General features: G+C 45.6%; 1 protein-coding gene across 2 annotated transcripts; it reads right to left on the bottom strand.

Annotated features, from left to right (window-relative positions):
• Nucleotides 1-638: 638 nt before the first annotated feature.
• Nucleotides 639-11302, bottom strand: B3GALT5 (beta-1,3-galactosyltransferase 5). Of its 2 annotated transcripts, XM_032199140.1 has the most exons (5): nt 11086-11302; nt 5276-5416; nt 3867-3950; nt 2328-2517; nt 639-1940 (listed from the first exon to the last, which is right to left on the bottom strand). In XM_032199140.1, the coding sequence occupies exons 4-5, from the start codon at nt 2418-2420 to the stop codon at nt 984-986; spliced, it is 1050 nt and encodes a 349-aa protein (XP_032055031.1). In that variant the 5' UTR covers nt 2421-2517; nt 3867-3950; nt 5276-5416; nt 11086-11302; the 3' UTR covers nt 639-983. The 2 variants fall into 2 exon arrangements, with proteins under 2 accessions (XP_032055031.1, XP_032055022.1); XM_032199131.1 differs by lacking the exon at nt 5276-5416.
• Between the last annotated feature and the right edge of the window lie 10583 nt (nt 11303-21885).

Below are 21885 nucleotides of genomic sequence, written 5' to 3'. Positions count from 1 at the left end.
GCAGCACTTGTGTGCTGTGCCGGTGAGGAGCCCTGGCACAGGCTGCCCAGAGAGCTGTGGGGGCTCCTCCTTGGAGTTACTCAAAACCCAAGTGGTCCTGGGCAACTGGCACTAGGTGGCCCTGTTTGAGCAGATGACTTTCAGAGGACCTTTTCAACCTCAACCGGTCTGTGATTCTGTGATATAGATCCGTCTCTACCATATGATCATTTCAAATGGGTGGCATACACAGGGAAACAAATGCACATTTCATGTCACCTGTTTCATGTGTAGTCTTGCATGTTCACAAGGTGGTCTGCAATACCTAGGGTTATTCCAGGAGTGCTGCATGGGAAAATTCTTCCATCTCTGAAAAAAAATAAATATATATGTGTAGACTGAAGGAAGTATCCATGCCACTATGCAGTTTTGCCTTTGCAGAGCTCACTGCAAAGGCACAACTGCATAGCTGTGGTTCCCTATGCCAGGATGGGAATGCCCTGACAGCAGCAATCACATTTTCTTAAATGCCTGCACAGACAAGTGCAAATGCAGTAATCTATCAAGGGAGACAGAGAAGGTAGTGCAGTTTTTTTTCTCTGAATGAAGGAACCTTGATTATTAGTTTTTTTGAGGTTTTTGTTTTTTCTTTTCTTTTGTTTGTTTGTTTGTTTGTTTGTTTGTTTTCACCATAGATTTGTTCCCAGTCCTGTAGCAGCAAGATTTGGAGAGTTGATCCATGGAAAGGATAGTTTTGTGTGCCTGCATCTCTTAGAAAAATAAAAATAAAAAATAATTGCTTATGTAGAGAAGGGATGGAAAGATACGGGAGTGAATAGAAGAGAAAGAGGTTACAGTGTTCTGAGGCAGAAATGGAGATTAAAATAATCGTGAAAATTGTCTTTAACATGATGGGTCTAGAATTAACTGGGAGTTTTGCTGGAGTCAAGACCAGCCCTGTAAATTCGGAGCATTTCAGCTTGTTAATTCAATCAGGGAATGTGCTAGAGCACTCCTCCGTGTTCTTCTGTCACTAAGTGATTCCAATAGCTCAGCTGTTCAGATGGTTTTACTTCATGGCACATCACAATTTTCTTAAAGCGAGAAACAGAGAATGTAATCTTTTCTGGAAAAAATGTCTGCTCTGAATGAAGCTCTTCCAGCTGAATGTTTAATTTGGCAAGGCACAGTCCTATGAATACATCCTCCAGTTTGATGAACGAAGTGCTCTCTGAAACATTATAGATCTGACTAGCAACATCAGTGGATAAAACATAGCCAGTTCCTGAACAAAACGGTGGGTAGGTCGTTCCTGGATATTCTTCTATGCTCACGTACCACTTACTCTCTCTCTTCCTTATGGGGTACTCGTGCAGTTTTAAAAAGCCTGTGAAGAATCCTGTGGTCCTATTTTTCCTTAGAAGCAGCTCGGTGAGGTAAAAAACATTGACAAACACATCTGTGTCGGTTTTCATCACAAAGCTGGACTGGTTACAAAACTTGTGAATCCACTCAACTCCCATCATGGTCTTCAAAGTCAGGTTGTAGTATGTGTCTATAAAGTCCTTTTGAATAATGTCTTTGTATTTTTGGCTTTCAGCAGCGATGTCAGCCTGCTGTGTGAGATTCACAGTGGTTCCCAAGAGGAAATACGTCACAAGGCGTTTGCTGGCCACCATTCTCTCCTTCCCCCAGGTTTGCCGGATGGCCATCCTGGCACTGATGTTCTGGTATGAAGATGTCACAAGGAGGACGAGAAAAGGTGGGTTCTTATGGCAATCTATATCTGGGAGCTGCAAGAAGTTTCCTTGGAATCTCCCAGAAGTCTTTTTAGGTAGTAAGTAATTCTGTTTTTTTTCACAGAATATACAGAGTTTGTTCAAATTCATGTACAAAAACCAGAAGCTGACACAGCTAACCCCTACAAGGAAAACAAGAATCTTGAGTTTTCTGAAATCCATCTGAAAGAAAGAAGAAGGAATGGCATATTAAAAAATATCCAGTTCCTTTCAGAGTTGTATACAAAACCCCCTGCATAGGGATTTAAAGCCAGGTCATTTCTAATTAAAAGCTACCTTCATCAGCGCACTCACTCACACACTTTTTCTCTGAGGATCATTCCTACAAGGCATTCTGCTGGCAATCAAATTCACACTCGTGCTTCTCTGAACCTCCCCCCAAGCCCGTATATCCTCACAAACCCACACAAGAGGGCTCACCGACACCAGGCCACCCTGACCAACACTTCAGACCTGTCTCACAAGCTAGAGAGTGGAGAAGAGGTAGATATGTGCTCATGCCAGATGAGAGAGAATAACAGTAACAGTTGTTTGGGTTTTTTTAAATACCATATTTATCCATTTGTTGGAAAAATGTCTGGATGTTGAAGCCAGCAAGCCCTGTCCCATTAGCAGACCTAACCAGGCTCCTCCAATCTTCATCTTCTTCGCATCCTGTGGGGCTCTTGCACCAACCCAGAGACTGCTCCTGGTCTTGCAGCTGGAAAGGCCATGAGCTGTTTATTTGACATTGGGCCAGCTGTTTGGGAAACCAACAAACAAAACAGAACAAAACAGTGGGTCAGATTGCTGGGGTTTTTCCCCTTTTGCAGAATTCAGGTGACTCAGTAGGGCATGCTGAGGGGAAAAGGGGGTAGTGTGTACGCCCCTATGCTTTTAGGTGAAAGAGGTCCCATCAACAACAACACTAATTTGGTCATCCTTGTAACAGATCAATGTGCTGCGTAACTGGTTACAAACCTAGTACAAATCCTAAGAGAAACAAAAACAATGGAAGTAAAGCAAAAAAGGCCACAGTGCCAAAAGGGATTACATATCTCCATAAATTAACCTGTTGAGGAGTCTGATGCCTGAGCTCCACAGTCCCTGACCCCACCAGCTCCTGTTTCAGAACACCAGGAATTCTCACTGGGGGGAAAAGCTTTCCCTTCCTCTTCCCCCCCTCCCTCCCCCCCCCCCACTACCTAACAATGCATTTGATCTGGCCTTACATCCAAAAACACACACAAAAATGAGCTGACAAGCCTCAGAGATGCAGATTTCAGGGAAACTTGATCTCTGCCTTCTGAGGAGGACAGTTCTGCCTGGACTCCCCCAAGCCACTCTAGTGCCCTCAAATTGCTCAAATCCAGACACAGCTTATTCCCTTTCCATGCAATGAACAGGTTTTGCATTACAGGCATAAATATATTTTAAAGTCCAGACAGGTGTGCCTAAGACAAAGTCCAGCTCACCTTACCTGTAAGAATAGTCCCATTAATTTTGAAAGGTATCCACAAAAGCATGAAATGAGCGGAACTGGAGTCCTGGATCCTGATACCCCTCCCATAGTGAAATGTATTTCTGTAATGATTCACTAATCATTTTTGAAAATGCAAACAAATTTCACATCTCTTCTACCACTTGTATTGAAAATGTTGTCTTTAAATTGAATATTCCTCAAATCTGTTGTTGTGGGTTTTTTTCATGTATATATAGCTTACTTGGGACTAAATCAAAAGTTGTTTTAACTAAATGTACATGTAAAATTGTGTGAGATTGTAGATAGAAGGAAATGCATATATATGCATATATATGTTTGTATATATGTATATATACATATGCATGTGTGTGTATATGTGTATATATATACGTTATATGTATATATAATGATGTTCTGAGAAAGCCAACAGAACTGCAGAAGAGGTCTACTCCTGTCAGCGCCTCTCATGAGGCTGTTCAAGGGTCTGCCATTGCTCTGTAGCAGGACTTTCAGGACATATGCAAACAGAAGCCCTTCAGATAAGCCCTTCCTTTAGTGGAAGCCCATTAAAACGTCTTCATAAATACTCAAGAGCAAGCAACCATAACACACCATGCTCACTTTACCTGATCTCAGCAGAATCAGACAGATGATGGCTTGACTGCAGCTACCTCTCACATCTCTTCTGGGTTTGGTCACTGGTAACACATCTGCAAAAAAAAAAAAAAAAAAAGCTCCTGGGGTGGGTGACTGGCAGAGCAGTCCCCAGCACACATCCTGGCAGGTATCCTGGCAAGTATCCATCCTCCTTTTCAGTCTGCAGATGAAGAAGCATGCTGTCCATAGATGTGTGGGCTATGCAAATGCTTGCATATTTATGTTGATTTTAAAAGGTAGTTGTAAACTTTGAAAGTTAGACGTAATGCAAACATGCAGTATTAGCAGGTCCCTGCCTACTGCCAGTCAGGCAATGGCCTCTGATAAAAAATATTGACTTTCTGGAGCAAAGTCTCTTCTGACAGCTGAAAATGATGGCTTTTTTCATAGGGTTAATCACCAAAACAAATACAGGCTTATGAACTAGGAATTGTAAACTTTTTTTTTTTTTCCAACGGAAATTTCTGCATCGTCCCTCAGACATATAAACAGCACATCAGGCATTCACAGTCTGGGGTCTCGCCTTTTGCTGCCTCCCCACCCGTCTGCATCCCATGCTGAGCCCTGGTCTGGGCACTCACCCTGGCTGCAGCAATGTGCCACTGCCACCAGCCCTGCAGACCCCCACAAGCCCCACACAGGGTACTTCTTCTCTCCTTCCCTCTTGCAGAGGTAGGAAGATTCAAGGGACCATGTAAAATGAGTTATCAGGGAACTAAATCCCGCTGGCACTGGCTCCTGAGCCCCCAGCTCACCCTCATCCTACCTGTAAACAGCAGGGTTAGCTTAATGGGTGAAGCAGATGCTATGTCTCCCTCATTTCCTGGGAAAAATGCTATTATATGAAGGATGGGTGGAGAACAATGGCTTCTGTCATGTTTAAACAGCACAATATGGGTACAAGTGCATTTAGCAATCATCCAGCCTAAAGCACATTGTTCTACAGCATGGGTTAGGTATGACAAGACACGTGGTTGCTAAATTAAATTTGACTTCCGCTGTATTTTTTCTCCTTTGTTTGCATCTGACAAATAATACAGCCTGTGATTCAAGATTTCCAGCCTGTGAGCAGCTATCTTTATGGAAGACTCCTGGAAATGTTAGTTTGAAGTGAAAAATAAGTCTACAGAAGATGGTCTAGAAAACAATGGAGACTTATTAGCAATCAGTCTCTTTTCCGTAGGTTATTTTGAAGAGCACCCTAGCATCAAAACAAATCTTTTAGGCTTTATAGAAAATCCTTTTGCATTAAGGTCTATTTGAGGTTTCTCTCTGATCTGAGTCAGAAATCGCAGTTTGTAATTATCTCAAGGCTTTTTCCATCTCCTATTGTTGCAACTGCAAAATATTTTTATGTAGCGTGTTGCTAAAAAATTACCTGCTTTGTGTCCTAGAGAGGGGTTTGTTCACCCAGCCTGGCAGGGTGTGTTACATCTCTGGGTGGATCCAGCCAGGTTTGTGCTAAAGCCTGGGACCAGAGCTACGGCAGCCTGCAACTGGGCACTGTCCTGGCACACACCTAAAACAAGCAAAGGAAGGAAAGGAGAAGGTAGCACGGGTCTGCGATCCCAGGCAGCTGAGATCTGCCTTTCATGCAGATGAACTCATTAGGTATTGGGGGAATTTGCAGCTGGGCTTGGGAAGGTCCCCAGGGGCCTGAAGTGGCAGCTCTTTGCTGGAGAACCAGGAGCCACTTCCAGCCTGAGCCTCAGAGTGATCTGGAAAGCAGCAAAACAGCAACTTGGAACTCATTGGCACTCACCAAGATAAAACCTCCCTGAATTTCATTTCTCTCAGCAGAGAAGGAAAAAGGGGAAGATGCATCTTTGCTGTCCCAGGAGGTTTCCCAAGCATGATGGAAGTTTGCCATGCTGAGCAAATTTGCTAGGGTGTCTGCTACAACACTGACCCTTAATAAATTCCTTCATGTTGTGCCATGAATGGGCCACGTTAACTCATTTGACTGAGCCTAGTTATTCCATCAAAATTAATCCGTCACCCCCTTTAGGTCTGTTAATGAGTATAATTATCTAAACAGCACCAGGAGATCAGGGCTACGTGCCATATGGGTCAGGGAAAGCAATCCGGCCAGTGGCAGAGAAGGTAAGTAGGTCTAGAGTCCCCATGAGAAAAAGATTCAAAATACCAATTTAAAGAACTAAAGGTTGCTAAATTTTTCTGGGGCAAAGCTGCTGCTCTCACACTACTGAGTGCAGTGGGTGATCACTGTTGGCTTTGCATTGAGGTTGCAGGCCATGGCCATGAAGGACACAAAGCACAAGACAACCCAAGCCCTTTTGACCATCAGCAGGAGTCACCACCTTGCACAAGAGAGAAGCACGTGGCTGCTGCAAGGCAGACCCTTGAAAAAAAAGCTTGGCTGTCATTGAAACATGAAAACGGAAGTAAGAACCTCGGGCACAGCTAAAGCTAGCAGAGGAATGCCAATTTGCCTTTCCTAATAAGCAAAAGTAATGTGTGTCCTGGTGTAAGCACTACTAATATCTGCTAACTTTTGATTTTCGCTGGAACAAAGCCTTTAAATTGCTTTTTCAGAAGCTCAGCAGGACACAGAGAGGGATTAAATGCGCATAGATAATTAGAAAATGTCAAGTACAGCAGGAAACATTTATTTTTTTCCTAAACACAAGCATTTCAGAAGAGCGGGGGCCAGCTCTAAGCTCCCAAAGTTGAGGTCCCTGGCAAGGCAGTGGGCTCAGCAGTGGCTGGACCAACATTTCAAGGGGAGGAAAAATTCCTTTGATGGGCAGCTGGGTTCCCTCATTAGGCCAAGCTCAGAAGCTAGGGCCAGCCAATCCATCTGACCCATATCCGAAATAAAGCAATGCCTGGGGACACACAACTCTGCCTTGCCTCCTTGAAGCACGGGCTGACCCCTGCTCAAGAAAGTCCTTGGTGCCCACATCCCACGGGGCCACCACCCATGGTGGCTGATCCAGGCCATGGTGCCACCTCCAACTCAAGGCAGGTAGCAGCTGAGGCACTGTGGCTAAATGTCTCCTCTGTGATGCTTTAAAACATCTCTTTTCACTTCAGAAGGAACTACGCATGGCAACATACATTAACATCCTCACCCACACTGAAAGTCAAGATTGGCTGGCAAGGAGGATAGAAAACCAAAAAGGGTAAAGGACAGGGGAAAAACATATTTTGGCCTTTCTGTCAGATCACAGGAAGCCTTTTTCTCCCTGCTACTTGTCACCAACCTTCAATATCAGAATTTTCTCCCCTCGTCAGTCCATCAGCAAATCTATGCAAGACGTTGTTCTTGTGCTTCATACAAGACAGTTTCTGTCACTGAAGCACGGAGTTGCTAGGCATTTTATTTACAGCCAAATCCTGATGTTGTTTGTTTGTTTTGTTTTGTTTTTGTTTTTCTCTTTGTTTTCACAAATAATATTATTTTATTCCACCAGTAGTGCCCATAATGGGATTGCCACCAAGATAGAAGCCACGTGAACAAGACTTGTGGACTCTGGTCCCTCACAAGGGGACCAGAGTCCTATTTATTTTTCCTATTATTTTTAAATGGAAAAACGTTTAAAGAAGACATTGGCTCTTCCATGTGGAGCAGGTGGCACTGAAGGTTAAATAGCCTGAGAGGAAAGTGGAAGGAGAGAGCCAGGCAGCCAAAAACCCTTTCTGTGCTGCAGGATCACACGTCAACCCAGGGTGCTTGTGGCACCAGTCCTACAGAGAGTTACAGACATCCCTAACCTTGCCTATCCAAAGAGTCCTCCTGTGCTGCAAGTGAGCAGCTACATGACGGATGGAGAAGGAGCGTTATTGTCACCAATCTGCAAATCCTACTGTGCTGCCTGGCTTGTTCTCCGTCATCATGCTGCTAATGCACATTTGGCCTATTGACCCTGTAATTGTACCAGCAAATTGAATTGCCTTCGTAGAAGATTGTGCTTGTTTTATTTACCACTTCGGATCTTACAAGGAATAAAAAAAACATTTTTTTTTCTTTAAAAAATGAAGAATAGAAACAAGTCCAGCTATGAAAAATTAAGTAGTTCTAGGGTAAAAAAACAGATTCAAGAGATGTGTTAAATTCTAAAATAATACTCATCCCTAGGAAATTCTATGCATATAGGATCTGCATTCAGATATATGCATACAACGTAATTTTTAAGCATCATGATCAACACAGCCTAAACACTGTTACAGTTGTAATATGTAGAAAAACTTTTTTTATAATAATAAAAGAAAGAACATGACCAAAAAATAAAGGAAGAAAGAAAAAAAAAAAAAAAGAGAGAGACTTATAAAACTTTTTAAAATTCAGTAATGGAGGAAAAGCCTCTGAAGGTTTCACCTGCTTGCCCTAGATCTCCTAAGGCTGTGCTATAGCACAGACAGTTTTAGAATAGCTGCCTGACCTGCTGCAGCTCCTTCTCTCTTCTTACCTCTTCAGAGAGCAGTTTATGCCAATTCCTTCTCTGAATGATGTTTCCCATAGTACCCAAGGTAATATACTAGAGGTGGACTACAGCGCCGGTGGGCAAAGGAGCGAGCACAGCCTTAGCATGGCAACTCTCTCAGGTGCATCATCTAGGCACACAAACATTTTGCCACATAATATCCACATGCAAGAGAGGCATGAGGAGAGAACAAAAGTTCATGACTCCCATCCACCAGACACAGTCTTCCCAGTTCAGACACAGCAGCACCACCTGTGCAGATTTCCATTCCTAAAATGGTCCAGGCCAGAGGTGCACACCTCAGCACCCAGGTGGCCAATGCCTACAGGAGAGCAAAGACTGCGAGCATGTTTTCACAGAGCTTTGGACCTTCTGCACCAGAGGCTGCATCTTTCTCCTTATTAAAAAATTCACCATGAGCTCTTGATGCAGCCATGACCATGTACTCGTAATGCTCATTTGGAAAAGTCAAAAGGCATCCTCAGACCAAAACACAGCACTGCTCTCAAAACCAGCAAAAAGTTTGGCAGGAGGTGGAGCTGCTCCCATAACACCACAGGAAAGAAATTCTGCATCAGAAGAGTCAAAAAGAAATACACTTCCAGGGAACTTAGCCAAGCAGGAAAACTAACTTCTGTTTTAAAATATCATTTTGCTTTTCCAAGCTTCCTACAAAATCCTCTTGATGACATCCTGGCTCTGAAAAAAAGCCCACCAAAATACCCATTTGTTTAGTTAATGGGGCCAGAGTCCTTTCTCAGGAGGCAGGGGGACAGCAGGGCAGCAGAGGCTGTGACAGGAGCTCCCTGTGCAAAGCTCAGGCTGTCAGAGCAGGGACAGCCACTGCAGTCCAGCACCCAGAGCTGTCACTTTTTCTCATTTTTAGGAGCATATTGGGATGGTTTTACTGAATACGGGCGATCAATGGAGAGCTGGCAGGCAACCATCAGAGAGGCGTCCTGCCTCGCGGGTGGAGAAGACGGCGGTGGCTCTGGGCGCAGCCTCCTCGCCCTCACAGACGGACCTTTACCCTTCTTGGTAGTCCTTTCCTCCAAAAGTTTGGTCTGAAAACTTTCTGTCTCCATCCTCCCTTCACACCCTCTGTGCCACATGTCTCTTTCTGGATTTCTCTTCAATGCCAATGCACTCTCTTCCCTTTTTATTATTACCTTATGAATCAATGGGCATAATACAATTACTGTTTTCACTTGCTACATACCAAACTTCTGATTGTGCCAAAGGTTAGTGGCTGTCCACAGCTGGATGCACCAAAACAGCCTTCCCTACCATGAGCCAACATTGTTTCATTGTGCTGAACAGGAGTAAGGTTCAACTCACAGCCACCATCTTGCTTTCATAATGAAATAAATCAATGACAACAATTCTTCCTTCAGCTCTTGATTTCAGTGCTGTGACTCCAAAAGCCTGGTTCACTGATCTGTGGGAGCACTGTGCTTCACAAATTATACATATGAGTTTGTGTCCCCCAAAACTGATTAAGTATTGCACCTGCATTTACAAGTAGTGCTACAAGTTGGATTTTTCATCTGAATGAAACTGACAAACCTGAAAATGATATTTGAGACAGGATGAGGGTCTTGCTCTTCTCCCTCAGAAGCAATCTCAAGATATGTGAAGGAAGAAGGAAGAACAATGCAGGGAAGAAATAGCTATGCACACCGTACAGAAAATGTCTGAACCAAGAAAAAATACCAATGAAGACATTGTAACTCAAATCTTTTACAAACAGGGTGCTTCTCAGCCCAGCCAGTGCCACTGTAGAATGAGGACTTTGCAGGATGTTACCCTTTAGATGTGTTTTTATTTTCTATTTATTTCTATTTCTATTTTTCTATTTTTTCTATTTTTATTTTTCTATTTATTTTATTTTCTATTCTATTTCTATTCTATTTCTATTTTATTTTCTATTTTTTCTATTTTATTTTTCTATTTATTTCTATTTTAATCCGGGGCAGCACTTGCACGGAGTAGGTGAGCCCTTCTCTGCCCTTTCCTTCCATCCTGTTTCTTGGCACCATTTCTTTATCAGTGTTTGAAGATTAATTTTTCCCCTACCAATACAACCGTTTACCTAAGTCTTTGCATTTATGTGTCTACTCAGGAGGCAAGCCAGTACTTTAGGAGGATGTTCCCAGGCATTATATATTTCCTGTCCTATAGCTCCCACCACCATATGCTTTCCACCACCATATAGTCCTACCCAGAACAGAGGCAGCCCAATATAATTATTTACCTGTACTTCCCAGATCTTTTCAAGCATTTTCTCCAACGTCTCAGCAAACGCACGGGACAGCAAGGAAAACATCGCACCTCATCTGCCCAAACAGAACCTGCTCTGTAGCTGGGGGAAAGGTTCACGGGCAGCCAAAACATTCCCCGGTATTAAAACCTACCCTAAACACTCCAGCAAACGGGAGCAGGGGTTGCTACCTGCCTCCTGTCAAATCAGCGTATCTCTCCTGCCAAGGAGCACGATACACCTCCTGCCCCTTTTACCCTAGGAGGAAAGCTGCAGCCCTGAGCCTTGGGACGAGCTCCCCAGCACTTTGGGGTCGCACAGGGCTCAGCTCGGGCTCTAGACTTTGACACCGCTCTTTGGAGCAAGCCTTGCCACTGGCTCCCCAGCAAGTGTGATGGCACCTGCTGCCTCGTCTCACCCCGCTCTCATGGGGGAAGGCTGGCAGGCGAGCGGAGGCCCCACGCGTGATTGCAATCCTACCTGTGCTTGGCGATCTGCAGCTCTTTCCCTCACGCGCATCCCCCAGCTCTCAGGGCCATGCTGCGGCCAGTGGGCTCCCACAGCAGTCGCTCCGCTCTGCCTGCGCTCCGCTCTCCTCCCCGTGCCGCCTGGCAATCCCACGGCAGCTGCTGCGTGGCCACCTCCAGCCCCTCGTGGGCTGTGGGGTGAGACGGGGAAGGTACTGGTGCTGCAGTGGAAACCCGAGCTCTCTGCCTGTCTCTCCTTCCCTCCCTCTATCCTCCTCCTTCTCCTCCTCCTCCCTCTCCCTCCCTCCCTTCCTCCCTCCCTCCCACCCGTAGGTAACAGCCGCGCACTGCCACTGCAGTGGGATCGGCAGGGAAAGGAAAGTTAGCAACTGTCCACAAATGGGTTTATTCTGCATTTATTTGGGGAGGGAGGGAGGCAAAGACCCCCACGGTGAAGCTGGCGCTGTAAACGGAGCCACAAATCCTGCCGGAGCAGAGATAACCCCTTGCAGTGCTGGGAAAGTTGGGCACCGCGCTCTGGGTTAAGAGCAAAGCTGCCTTGGTGTTCACAGCCCGGGGAAAATCTTGCACCCAGGCACCCTCTGAGCCATGGGGTTTCCCTTTAAAAACCTCGACAACCTGGTGAAGAGGGCAACAGGGAGCTAAGAGCACCCCATATCTGCCACACGGCCGCCTCCAGGAACTCATCACAAAAGGCAGTGGTGCAGGATTTTCACCTTCACTGATGCACATTGACCCCCGTGGCTGCAATTAGTGAGGGAAAGTTTAACGACAACAGCTACGGAAGCAAAAAGCTACAGGCAAATACATTTCTTTCTTTAGGGCTGCAAGCTCGAACTGGATTGAATGCTTCCAGATAGATGTTGTGGGTAAAGAGGCCCATTTAATAGCCACCTTCCCGCTAACAACTCAGGGAGTTTGGACTTCCAGCAAGAAGTATTCCCTTTGATTTGTCACTGTCAGGTTTTGAAATGGGTTGCTCTAGCGCGGCACAAAAACAAGGGACGAATCAATCACCACAGGCTGCTGGCAGCTCCCTTCCTCCTCTCCCTTGGCTCCAAGTGTATAGACAGATAGATGTCACGTAGGAGATGCACAAAATGCTGTTTCCTTCTTCTTTGCAGGAGAAATGCAAGAGGATATGCTGGGAACCACTTCCAAACCTGCTGCAGACAGCACTGCTCCAATAGGGCGCACACAGCCCCGGGCAGGGTCACACGTTGAAGGGCTCCTGCTCACGGCAGGCTGAGAGGCTGGCATCTTTTGGGGAGGTGAGGAATAAAGGGGAACTCAGAGAAATGTAGGTGTAGTGCTGGGAAAAGCAGGCAAAACCTACCTCTTATTCAACACTGCACTTGGTGTGTAGGGCCACCCCTACGACAGGAAAGCGTTTAAGCAGAGTAATGTAAACATATGTCTATATTTCAATATAAGTCAACATATGTCTACATGAAATCGGTTCTCAAGGAGTGAGTCAGGGCCCAGATCAGCATTGTAGTTGAACTAAAATAGTCCTCAGCCTTCTCGAAAAGCACATAGCTTTAACCTGTCACATCAAATGAAAATTATATACTTAAACTATAATCTTCCTGTTCCCTTAGTCATCAAAAGAGGCAAGATCAAATTAAAAAAAAAAAAAAAAGGAAAACATGGGGTTCTGAGAAGCTGGCTGAGAAGCTCACAGAGAAAGACATGGGGCTTGGAAAAGGAAAGTCTCTGCCTTCCAAACCAAATTTGTCCCCAAGCCCATCTCCCCCAGCATTCCCCATAGCTCCTTTCTCCTTCCAGCAGGACACTGGAGCTCGAAGCACTGATTGTGCTGGTGGATCTGTGTTGTCATCTCCTCGGGCAAGTGATGTGGGTTGGAAGAGTCCTTAAAAAGTGACAGGTAATATTTCCACAGCTCACTGCAGCACAAGGCAGGCAGAGGGAAGGTCAAACTGCAGTCACCCATCAAAAGGTGCCGTTGTTTGGTGGGGGATTAGCTTTGATTTGCTGTGGTGTTGTTCTGTAGTTGCTTTTTTTTTTTTTTTAATGTTATGAAAAAGTGAATAGGAGCTATGTCCTTGGGCTATTCTGAATGCAGGTGCTGATAAGATGGGTGAAGGCAGAGCAGTGCTTGTAGCTGAAGAGGGTGAGTAGCTTGTGGGCTGTGTACCAGCAACAGGTACTGGATGCACTGGGAGTTTCAAGGCTATTCACTTTATGCAACATGAAATCCAATTCTCAAGTAGAAGTTTTCAGCATCTTTCTACATTGAATCTACGTGCAGATTATTTTCTCAGTCAGGAGGAGGACTTCTGTTGGAAGTTTTTGGGCAAAGTTTGTCATAATGACATTAATAGCAGTGCAATTTAACCTCACGCGAGGAGCAGCGGTACCAATAAAATGCATTTGTATAGTAGCCAAATGGTTTCTACCCTCATATTTATAGTATTGTAAGTCCAGCGATGCAGAACCACTCCTCTGGCAGACAGAGCAAGCTGTGCTGGTGAGCTAAGTATGTCAGTTACCTCACTATACATCTGCCTTCATCTACATAATGGCATCCCTGCTAGATGAAGGTGGGAGTTGTGCTCACTTAACCATACCAAAATACTTGAAGTCTCACCACAACTTGTCCAAACAAGACCTTAAATACCCAATGCCTGCCTGTGTGGCCTGTGCCACGCATCACTGCCAACAGCTGCCTGCGGGCATGGGAACATCCCTCTTCTGCTGGCCTGCTCCTCCCTGCCTCCCGCACGCCCTGCCCCGATTCTCTGCCCGAGGGAGCCAGCAGCTCAGGGTCTGGGGCTGTCTGCATGCAAACCTGAAAATACAAGGTATTTTCAGCCCGGGATCTGCTTGTCGACACGTTGCCTGGTGAACACGGGAATGCAGAGGACATCACTTGGTTTTACATCCCATTTCTATTCATTTCATGCTCCTGTGGTGGCATGGGGACAGGGACAGGGATGGGGACAGGGAGGGAGGGGACTGTGTGCTCCCTTGGCCGGGCTGGGGTAAGTCCTGCAGCAGATATGCTGTGGGCCCACTGCATGTGAATGAAAGCATTTTAAGTGCATCTTAAAGGGAGGTTATGGAAAGCAAGCATCCCATTTGAAAAATACGTGCACAACAATAGTATGACTCTGTCTTATACTCATTCACTTGCTTCATACATTTTTTACAGAGCAGTTTGAGCCCAGGCCAGTGGACCTCCACTGTAGCACACCACGACATAACAAGAAGCCACTTATGAAAATGCCAAAGACTGGACAATCAGATGTAAAACTCTGACAAATAATTTCCCATAGGAATTTAATTCAGAGGGAAAAACCTTAAGTTGCCCCATAGCTGTTCACGCTTTATTTTGCATACAGGAGTTCAGGTAATCAATAAAAGGTCAAGTCATTTATTGAGAATAAGCAATAAATGATTAAATAAACTAATACTGCTTTATAATCTTCTCTAATTTGCATTCACAATGTATATAGTGAATATAGCATTATATATATGTATATAGTGTATATAGTGTATATAGCATTAGTTTTGTTTGCATGCTTAATGCCAGCTTCTACTCATTATTTGTAAGAAAGCCTGCTGCTGATATGTGAAGAGAACTGCATTCAGATGTGTAAAAGTAAAATGTTCTGATTTCCCTTGTGTATATATTGCTAACAATTTTTTGCTAGCTAAGCAAAACTCTTGCTATCTAATCCCTTCCTGCAAAGCACAAAGACCCTCGGAGAGTCAAAGAGCATCTCCAGCTGAGGTCTGGAGCTTGGTCCTTCACCATGTGCAGCAACACTCACTCAGAAGGATAGTGTAGGCTGCAATGAAGCTGCTTTTTGATTTTCTTTTTAATAAGCCAGCCAACATTTTCACCACAGTCTTCTTACGTGTTAGACGAGGGCTGCACCTGGTGGGTGTCCACACAGCATGGGAGGCTGTGGGATCATTGAATGGCTTGGGTTGGAAGGACCTTAAAGATCATCTGGTTCCAACCCCCTGCCGTGAGATCCTGGCTGTGGTGTGGAGGTTTGGGCTCCTGCAGCTTCCTCGTGACAGGACAAGGGGTAATGGTTTAAACTGAAAGAGGGGAGATTTAAATTAGACATTAGGAGGAAATTCTTCACTCAGAGGGTGGTGAGGCGCTGGCACAGGCTGCCCAGAGAAGCTGTGGGTGCCCCATCCCTGGAGGTACTCAAGGCCAGGCTGGATGGGGCTTTGGGCAGCCTGGGCTGGTAGGAGGTATCCCTGCCCATGGCAGCGGGTTGGAACTGGCTGATCTTTAAGGTCCCTTCCAACCCAAACCTGTCTGTGGTTCTGTGATTCTGTGGCTCGTTAACTGTAACCTCCTACACTGTGCTTCTGCTACTCTCTTGTGGGCTCTTTCCAGAGACACAGCCAGGGGTGCCCCACTGCTCCAGCAGCCTGTGACCCTCCAAGTCCCCCAAAAGAGTCCTTCCTCGTGGCTGTCTTGCAGCAGGTGCTAAGCACTGCTTTACAACAACGGTGATAATCAAATAACATGCTCCAGGGCTTCAACTGACAGGAATAAGGAAAGGCATTTATTTCACCTTTTCTCACTGTATAATTAATGGGAGGTATGTGGAGCTTTTTTATTTATTTGTTTCTGTAGGCTTTTCTCCAATGTGAAGTGTAAAGAAAATTAAAAAATAAATTTAAAAAAAAAAAAAAAAAAGAAACAAAACAAAGACACTGAAGCACTGTCCTGATCAGGTACAAGAGACTGGGCCAGAATGGCTACAAACCCACAAAGTGTGTGCCTTGCTCCATGATTTCCCTTCAGGAAGGGATTTCTGCTCCCAAGACCACTGTCTCTGAGCTACTGAGTTTAATGCAGTTTCTTACTTATTTATTTATTATCAACCTGTTTCTCTGCTGGGCTGGCAAGAGAGCAATTGCCAAGGGGAAGGTATCCAAAGAGCATAGTTTTGATCTGGCTCAAAACAAAGGCCGTCAACAGGAAAGTTTCTGTTTATTTGGATCAAAATCAAGTATACCAAAGCTTTCACATTTGAAAAAATAGCAGTCCACAGGGACAGCCCAGAGGCAGGGTGAGCCTACCTCCTGGGCAATTGCCTGCCCTGGCAAGTGCTATGCATAGCCAGCCCCAGTGTACGATGTTGTTCGATGAGTTTAAAGCTGATTGAGAAATCAGGTGCTTTGTTATGTGTTTGCCCTAATGGATCAAGTGCACCCCAGCAGATGGTTTTGGTCTGAGCCTCGGGTTTCTTTAAAAAAAGCACCGGGGTACTGCAGCACCAGCAGAAGTGGCTCCTACACTATTTCCCTGCAGCAAAATGCTGCAAATCCAGCTGAATGCACCAAGCTAACTTGCTGTCAGACACAAAACTGGTATAAAACAGGACTCAAGGGAAATCTGACCCAGTACTACTTTCAACGAGATTTAAAATTCAGAAAAAATGTTCTCCTAAAAGCACAACAAAAATTAAATTATTTTTGACATCATTCCTCTTTGAAATGTTCCTGCTTGGTTTAAAATAGGATTTCAAGAAGTGAAACATGTTATTCCTCGAAGAATAAAAGGCCATTCGGCAAACACTTATTTCTTTAAAACATGTAATGGCTGTATAGAGCCTTGCCACATAAGCCTCAAATCAAATGCAAACTTTCACCTATTTTTTTTTCAAGGAAACCCTGTTAATCAGCACTGCTCTCTCTCATCCACCTGTTTACAGAGTGCTCTGCTGCACTCTGACCCTTTCTGTTGCCTCAGAAAGGTAACATTCACAGAGATTTAGAAATTATATTTACGAAACTGTACAGGTTTGTCTCCTTTTCTCCATTTTTTTTTTTTATTATTTTTTCCCAGATGAATGAGGGCAACTATTGCTAGATTGATAGGTGTCCATCTTCCCTCTGATCCCTCTGATTTCCAGGTATCAAACTCATGTCCTACATCAGCAGCTTCCAACTTTTCTTCTTTTTTGCTTGACAGACACAAGCGGAGGGCAGTGGTGTACCCAGTCCATCCTCCACATGGCAGAGAAACACTTCTTCCCCCTAGGGCACATCTCCTTGGGGCAGAGACTTCCATCATTGTTGTATATACTGGGCTGGTGCTTACAGCACTTGCCTTTACAAGGGGCACCATGAGCTCATTTAGGAGTTTCTCCGTAAAGCAAGTTGTCAGTGGGACCAGGAGCAGACCCTGCTCTCTTCTTCACCCTGTCCAAGCAGACAGCTCAAACATGACATCAAAAAGCTCCGTGACTCAGCACCCTAAGCTCTTCTCAGCATAAGGGCAGCTGGATAGTGCAGGTCTGTCTGCCTCCAGGATGCTCGTGACTGCTAGTTTGGCTTTAGCCCTGGTTCCCCTTGACCCTCCTACAGCTAGCTGTTAAACATGGGTGTCACAGGAGTGCACGCAGTATCCAGTTGAGTACTGTTGTGTTATTTCCAATTCCTCACTTGCCAGTTCAGAGCTTGTTAATCTTTAGCACCATGCCATGAAATGCAGAGGAGCAGTAAATGTACCTGGCCTTGTTTTCTCTTGTCCACTTAATCCACTCCCTGCTCTTTCTTTCCCCTTGAATGGGATTCAGAAAATGGAGTTGTAATTAAGAAAGAAAAAAACTTTTTATCTGGAAGCAGTCCCCATGGTAACAACTGCAAAACATATCCTCTAACATCTTACTTACTCCATCAATTAACACCATGGCGTTTGTGCAGCAGTCCCATACACACAGCCCTGTGAAGGCAGCACAGCCAGGCTTTGGCTCCCGGCTCCGCTTGCCAAGGACATCCAGACACCCACATCTCCCAAAGATGCAGGCACCTTCTGTTAAGGCTATTTAAATGTTTCAGGGTAATTCTGCATGTCCAGCTTGTGTTTCTCCCCTTGGTTCTTGGGCTCAGAAATGTGCCAGTGCCTGTACTGCCCTCAGCCTCCTCCAAATCCATCAGTGCGTGGTGTTGCACTTGTGCTCCTGGAGGTAGTCATGAAGCCATGCTACTGGTTACTAAAGGAAAAGACACTTGGGGTAAAAAGTAAAAATAAAAAACTGATATGCTGCCTCAGATGTCTAAGAAGATTTTTAATGGCTGAACATAGCTAGCTCAGACACTTTAAATAGGCACACACTGCACTTCTCTGCTATATCTTGAAGGTTAACGCACACCCTCTGCAATGCACTTAGAGCACAGCACATTAATATGAAGTGACTTTCTTAGCATCATCTGTCACTTCCCTCCCCACTTTGCAAGACAGCCATTGCACCCTCCATTGCCACCCTGTAGAAAACAGCAAGCATCCCTTTACTACCTTATTTCCCTCAACACCAAAACCAATTCCCACATTAGGCAGTACATTTTCGTTACCATCAGCCACAAAATCAAGGCAAGCAAGGCAATGGCTCAAGCCAGCCCCAACGACTTGTAGGTTCAGGATACAGCAAGAGGGGCCAGACCAACAGCTTCAGAGGTAAGTGACTGGTCTGTCAGTGATGGTGCATGATCAGATGCTCTGTTCCTGCTCCATGCCACTTCTGCCACGGCACCACTTCTGCCAAGAGCCATCTCTTGGTGGGCAGTGGCTGCCCCACTGCAGCCCCCATCCCATGCCAGGAGCTGTTGCCTGGCCCCCCATGCAACCCACAGCCCCAACACAAGGAGCCTGCCCTTTGTGCTCCTTTTGGGAGCAAAAAGGGCAGGCCGAGGCGCCATCCTCTGAAAGCAGCTGACCTTCACCTCGGGCACGGCGATAAAGCCAGCTGCCAGGTCCTACAGTGCCAGCAGACCCTGCGGCGACCATGGGACAAGCCCCTCTGTAACCCAAAGAGGCTCATCACCTCGCCAGGGATTATCTCCCCGGGCATTTCTGAAGCCCACCTGCTGAGGCTGACAGGGATCAAGTGTCTGCCAAGCCCTCGAGCTGTTTGAGCAGCAGTGACAAGGCTTCAACGCGCGCCTTCAAGGCATTGTGCACCAAGATACCTGTGGTTTCTGCATGAGTGACTTGGGGGAAGATGGTGGTGCTGACATTAGCAATAGCAACAGTCAGGCTGAGATCTCCACAGGGGAAAAAACATACCGCTAATACATTACCAGATATATAGCACTGCCTGAGCTCACTCTCTGGAGCCACCTTTGACACCATGGTAGCACCACAGGCAGATTTCCACCCGCAAAACCCCAGCTGCTAACAGCAGACAGCTGTTCAAGGGTAGTTCCCGGCCACCTTACCAAGTCCTGCCAAGTATTGGCTCTCTCACTGCATGGAGAAGCCATGTAAGCAGTATAAAGGAGGCCTCTCATTTCCATGCTTGTGTCTCTCTAGCTGCTTCTTCTCTTCAGGTGAGAGATATTTCCAGGTTATGGAAATGTTCATGATGAGATCCTGTTTTTCAGCATGCCAGGCAGAACTGTCCTGTGTGTTGGGTATGTGCAGTCATATGGTCACCGTACCCTATCCTTGCTTTATCTCTCATGCAGGTCCTCAGGACGTGTAATGCATGATGCACCAGGTGCATCTGCTGAACATTCATATTCCTTTTCTCTGCATCAAGTTCCTTCTCCAGCTTCATCCTTTCTCTAGCCCCAGTCACGCAGAAACTCTCAACACCCACCTTTTTGCTGGATGGAGCCAACCACAGCTCTGTCACCTCCTATGGTAAATTGGGCCACACAAGCCCTGGTACCTGGAACAGCTTTTTCCTGATCCCCCAGTGTGAATCCATCCTTTTGGAGCAGAGGATCAAACACCACCTCGTACCCAAACAAGGTGCCACCGCAGCCTTATGCAACATTACTTGGTATGTAATACCCTGCGCTTCTGAAAATAGCTCCTGAACACATCCACTCATCACATTTCTCCTTGCCACCACTGCATCGCGTTACAGCTCCTCCTGGCTCCCAGACGAACCCATGCCACAGGCATGTGTGGCCCCTCTCCTCCCAGACCAGTCCCAGGAGGATGAGCACCCAGCTTGTAGCAAAAAATCTTATTTATCCCCAAAGCATGTGATGCTGGTTCTCCGTACTGTCAAATTTTACCTTGCTTGTGTCCTTTGGGGCCTGCCTTCCTGGCCCATTGCCCCGTTCTCCTCCACAAAACGCCTCCCAGCTTCTCGCCAGTTCTGAACTTCATCAGCACGCCATCCTGTGCCAGGCCATCAACTAAGCATGGTTCCCAAAACCCATCCCTGAAGATACTCTCCTCCATGGTCCTGCTGGAGCTGTTTCTTCCAGCTGCTGCAGGCATCTGTGATGGGACGTACCAGCTGCTTCACTGAAACCAGCCCCAGGCTGGCCAGAGGTTGGATATCATTTTCTATCACTGCCTCTAGCTTTCATCAAAATCTGATTAGGAGCACATAGATGCTGGTACCAGACCTGATTAAGTTGCCTGCAGCCAGCATTAACACAGCATGCTGCATCATTAAAACTCAGCGATCTTGCAACCCTTATGGAAAAGTACTAGAGCATACGGGAAGCCAAAAATCCTCTGATAATCCATGCTCCATCCTCGACTGCCAGCAATCACTCACATAGGATAACCAGAGGCTGCTTCTCAGCCAAGGCTGCTGCTGTGGGGTCTCCCTGGCCAAAGGGATGCTAAAGAAGATGCTGGAAGAGGATGCGTCCCCTTTGTTTGGAGTTTATTTTGTGAGTGACTCACTTGCTAAAAAATAAAAACAAAAAAATCTCCATGGTGAGGGAAGGATGTACAGGCTGGGCAGCAAGAAGAAAAGCTGCTGGTGTGCCTTGTGCTGCCTGGGATGCTAACTTTATCAGGGCGGTGTGGCTCCGAAGGCTGAGGCCAGCAACAGCAGGTGCGCACACAGCCCCTGAGCTGCTCTGCTCTGTGCTCACCTCTGCCTCTGCCCTGGCCTACTGAACCCACACAGATGCTGGAGGGTTTCTGCTGAAACACCATCAAGCTGTGAAGACAAAAAGAAATAAAAACCTTCCCCAGAAGGCTGGAAATTGGAATTGACAGGAAAACAACAATCATCAAGGATGCTGTATTGAAAGTCAGTGCAGCACCAAGAGCCTCCCTCTGCCACCAGTGCAGCAGTACCTGATACCGTTTAGTTGGTCATTTATTCTGCAGGCTGTGTAGAGTTGGGTGATGGCAAGCATTGAGGATGCAATGTGGAGGAGAAGGTGGTTTTGATAGCTGTCAGGTATCACTATACTGAAAAAAAGTAGAAGTGAGTATTTTCTAACGTCAGGTGGACAACTCAGACACATATAAGCTCATCAAAGAAAGAAGATGCAGTTATGCTTCCATCTTCTGATCAATGTATTGATACTTTGATTTTATGCCCATAAATTTTCTGTAACAAGATATATATATATATATATATATATATATATATATATATTACTTTCAGAGAGAAGGTAAACTATAAGGAAGTTAATTGGAAAGTCTGTGGTCCAAAATGTTTTTGGACAGGCTGGTATCAAAACTCAACTTCTCTTAGACTTGTTTGGTGTCATGACAACTCTATTGCTTGTAAAGTGTCCTGAAAGTGAAGGATACTTTTCCTCAGTGAAGCTGTGGTTACCATAATGCAGGTCCTGGTGTTCTCAGGTTCATCCATAGTCCCTCTAAGGTAGGGATTGCATAGCTCCATCCTACTTCAAACCATGGGTGCTATATGTTGTGAAGCAGGGGGATACACACCAGGTAGTCCACATCTAATTTGGACTCCAGTACTCTTGACCTGTGGCATGAAGCACGTCATCGAACCTCTGCAACTTATTTTCCCATGAGCAAAAAGGAGACAGTAACTCATTAAGGATGAGAGTCTCA

The sequence above is a fragment of the Aythya fuligula genome, chromosome 1 (genome assembly GCF_009819795.1).
Source record: "Aythya fuligula isolate bAytFul2 chromosome 1, bAytFul2.pri, whole genome shotgun sequence".
In the NCBI taxonomy this organism is placed as follows: domain Eukaryota; kingdom Metazoa; phylum Chordata; class Aves; order Anseriformes; family Anatidae; genus Aythya; species Aythya fuligula.
This window is presented reverse-complemented; position numbering and strand designations above follow the sequence as displayed.

What these genes read in the sequence shown, in the direction of transcription:
- B3GALT5 (XM_032199140.1), bottom strand. Translation starts at nt 2,420, where the DNA reads ATGAAGATTGGAGGAGCCTGGTTAGGTCTGCTAATGGGACAGGGCTTG. An exon ending in CCAACAAATGGATAAATATG is followed by an intron (nt 1,941 to 2,327) that starts GTATTTAAAAAA and finishes TCTTTCTTTCAG; the next exon opens with ATGGATTTCAGAAAACTCAA.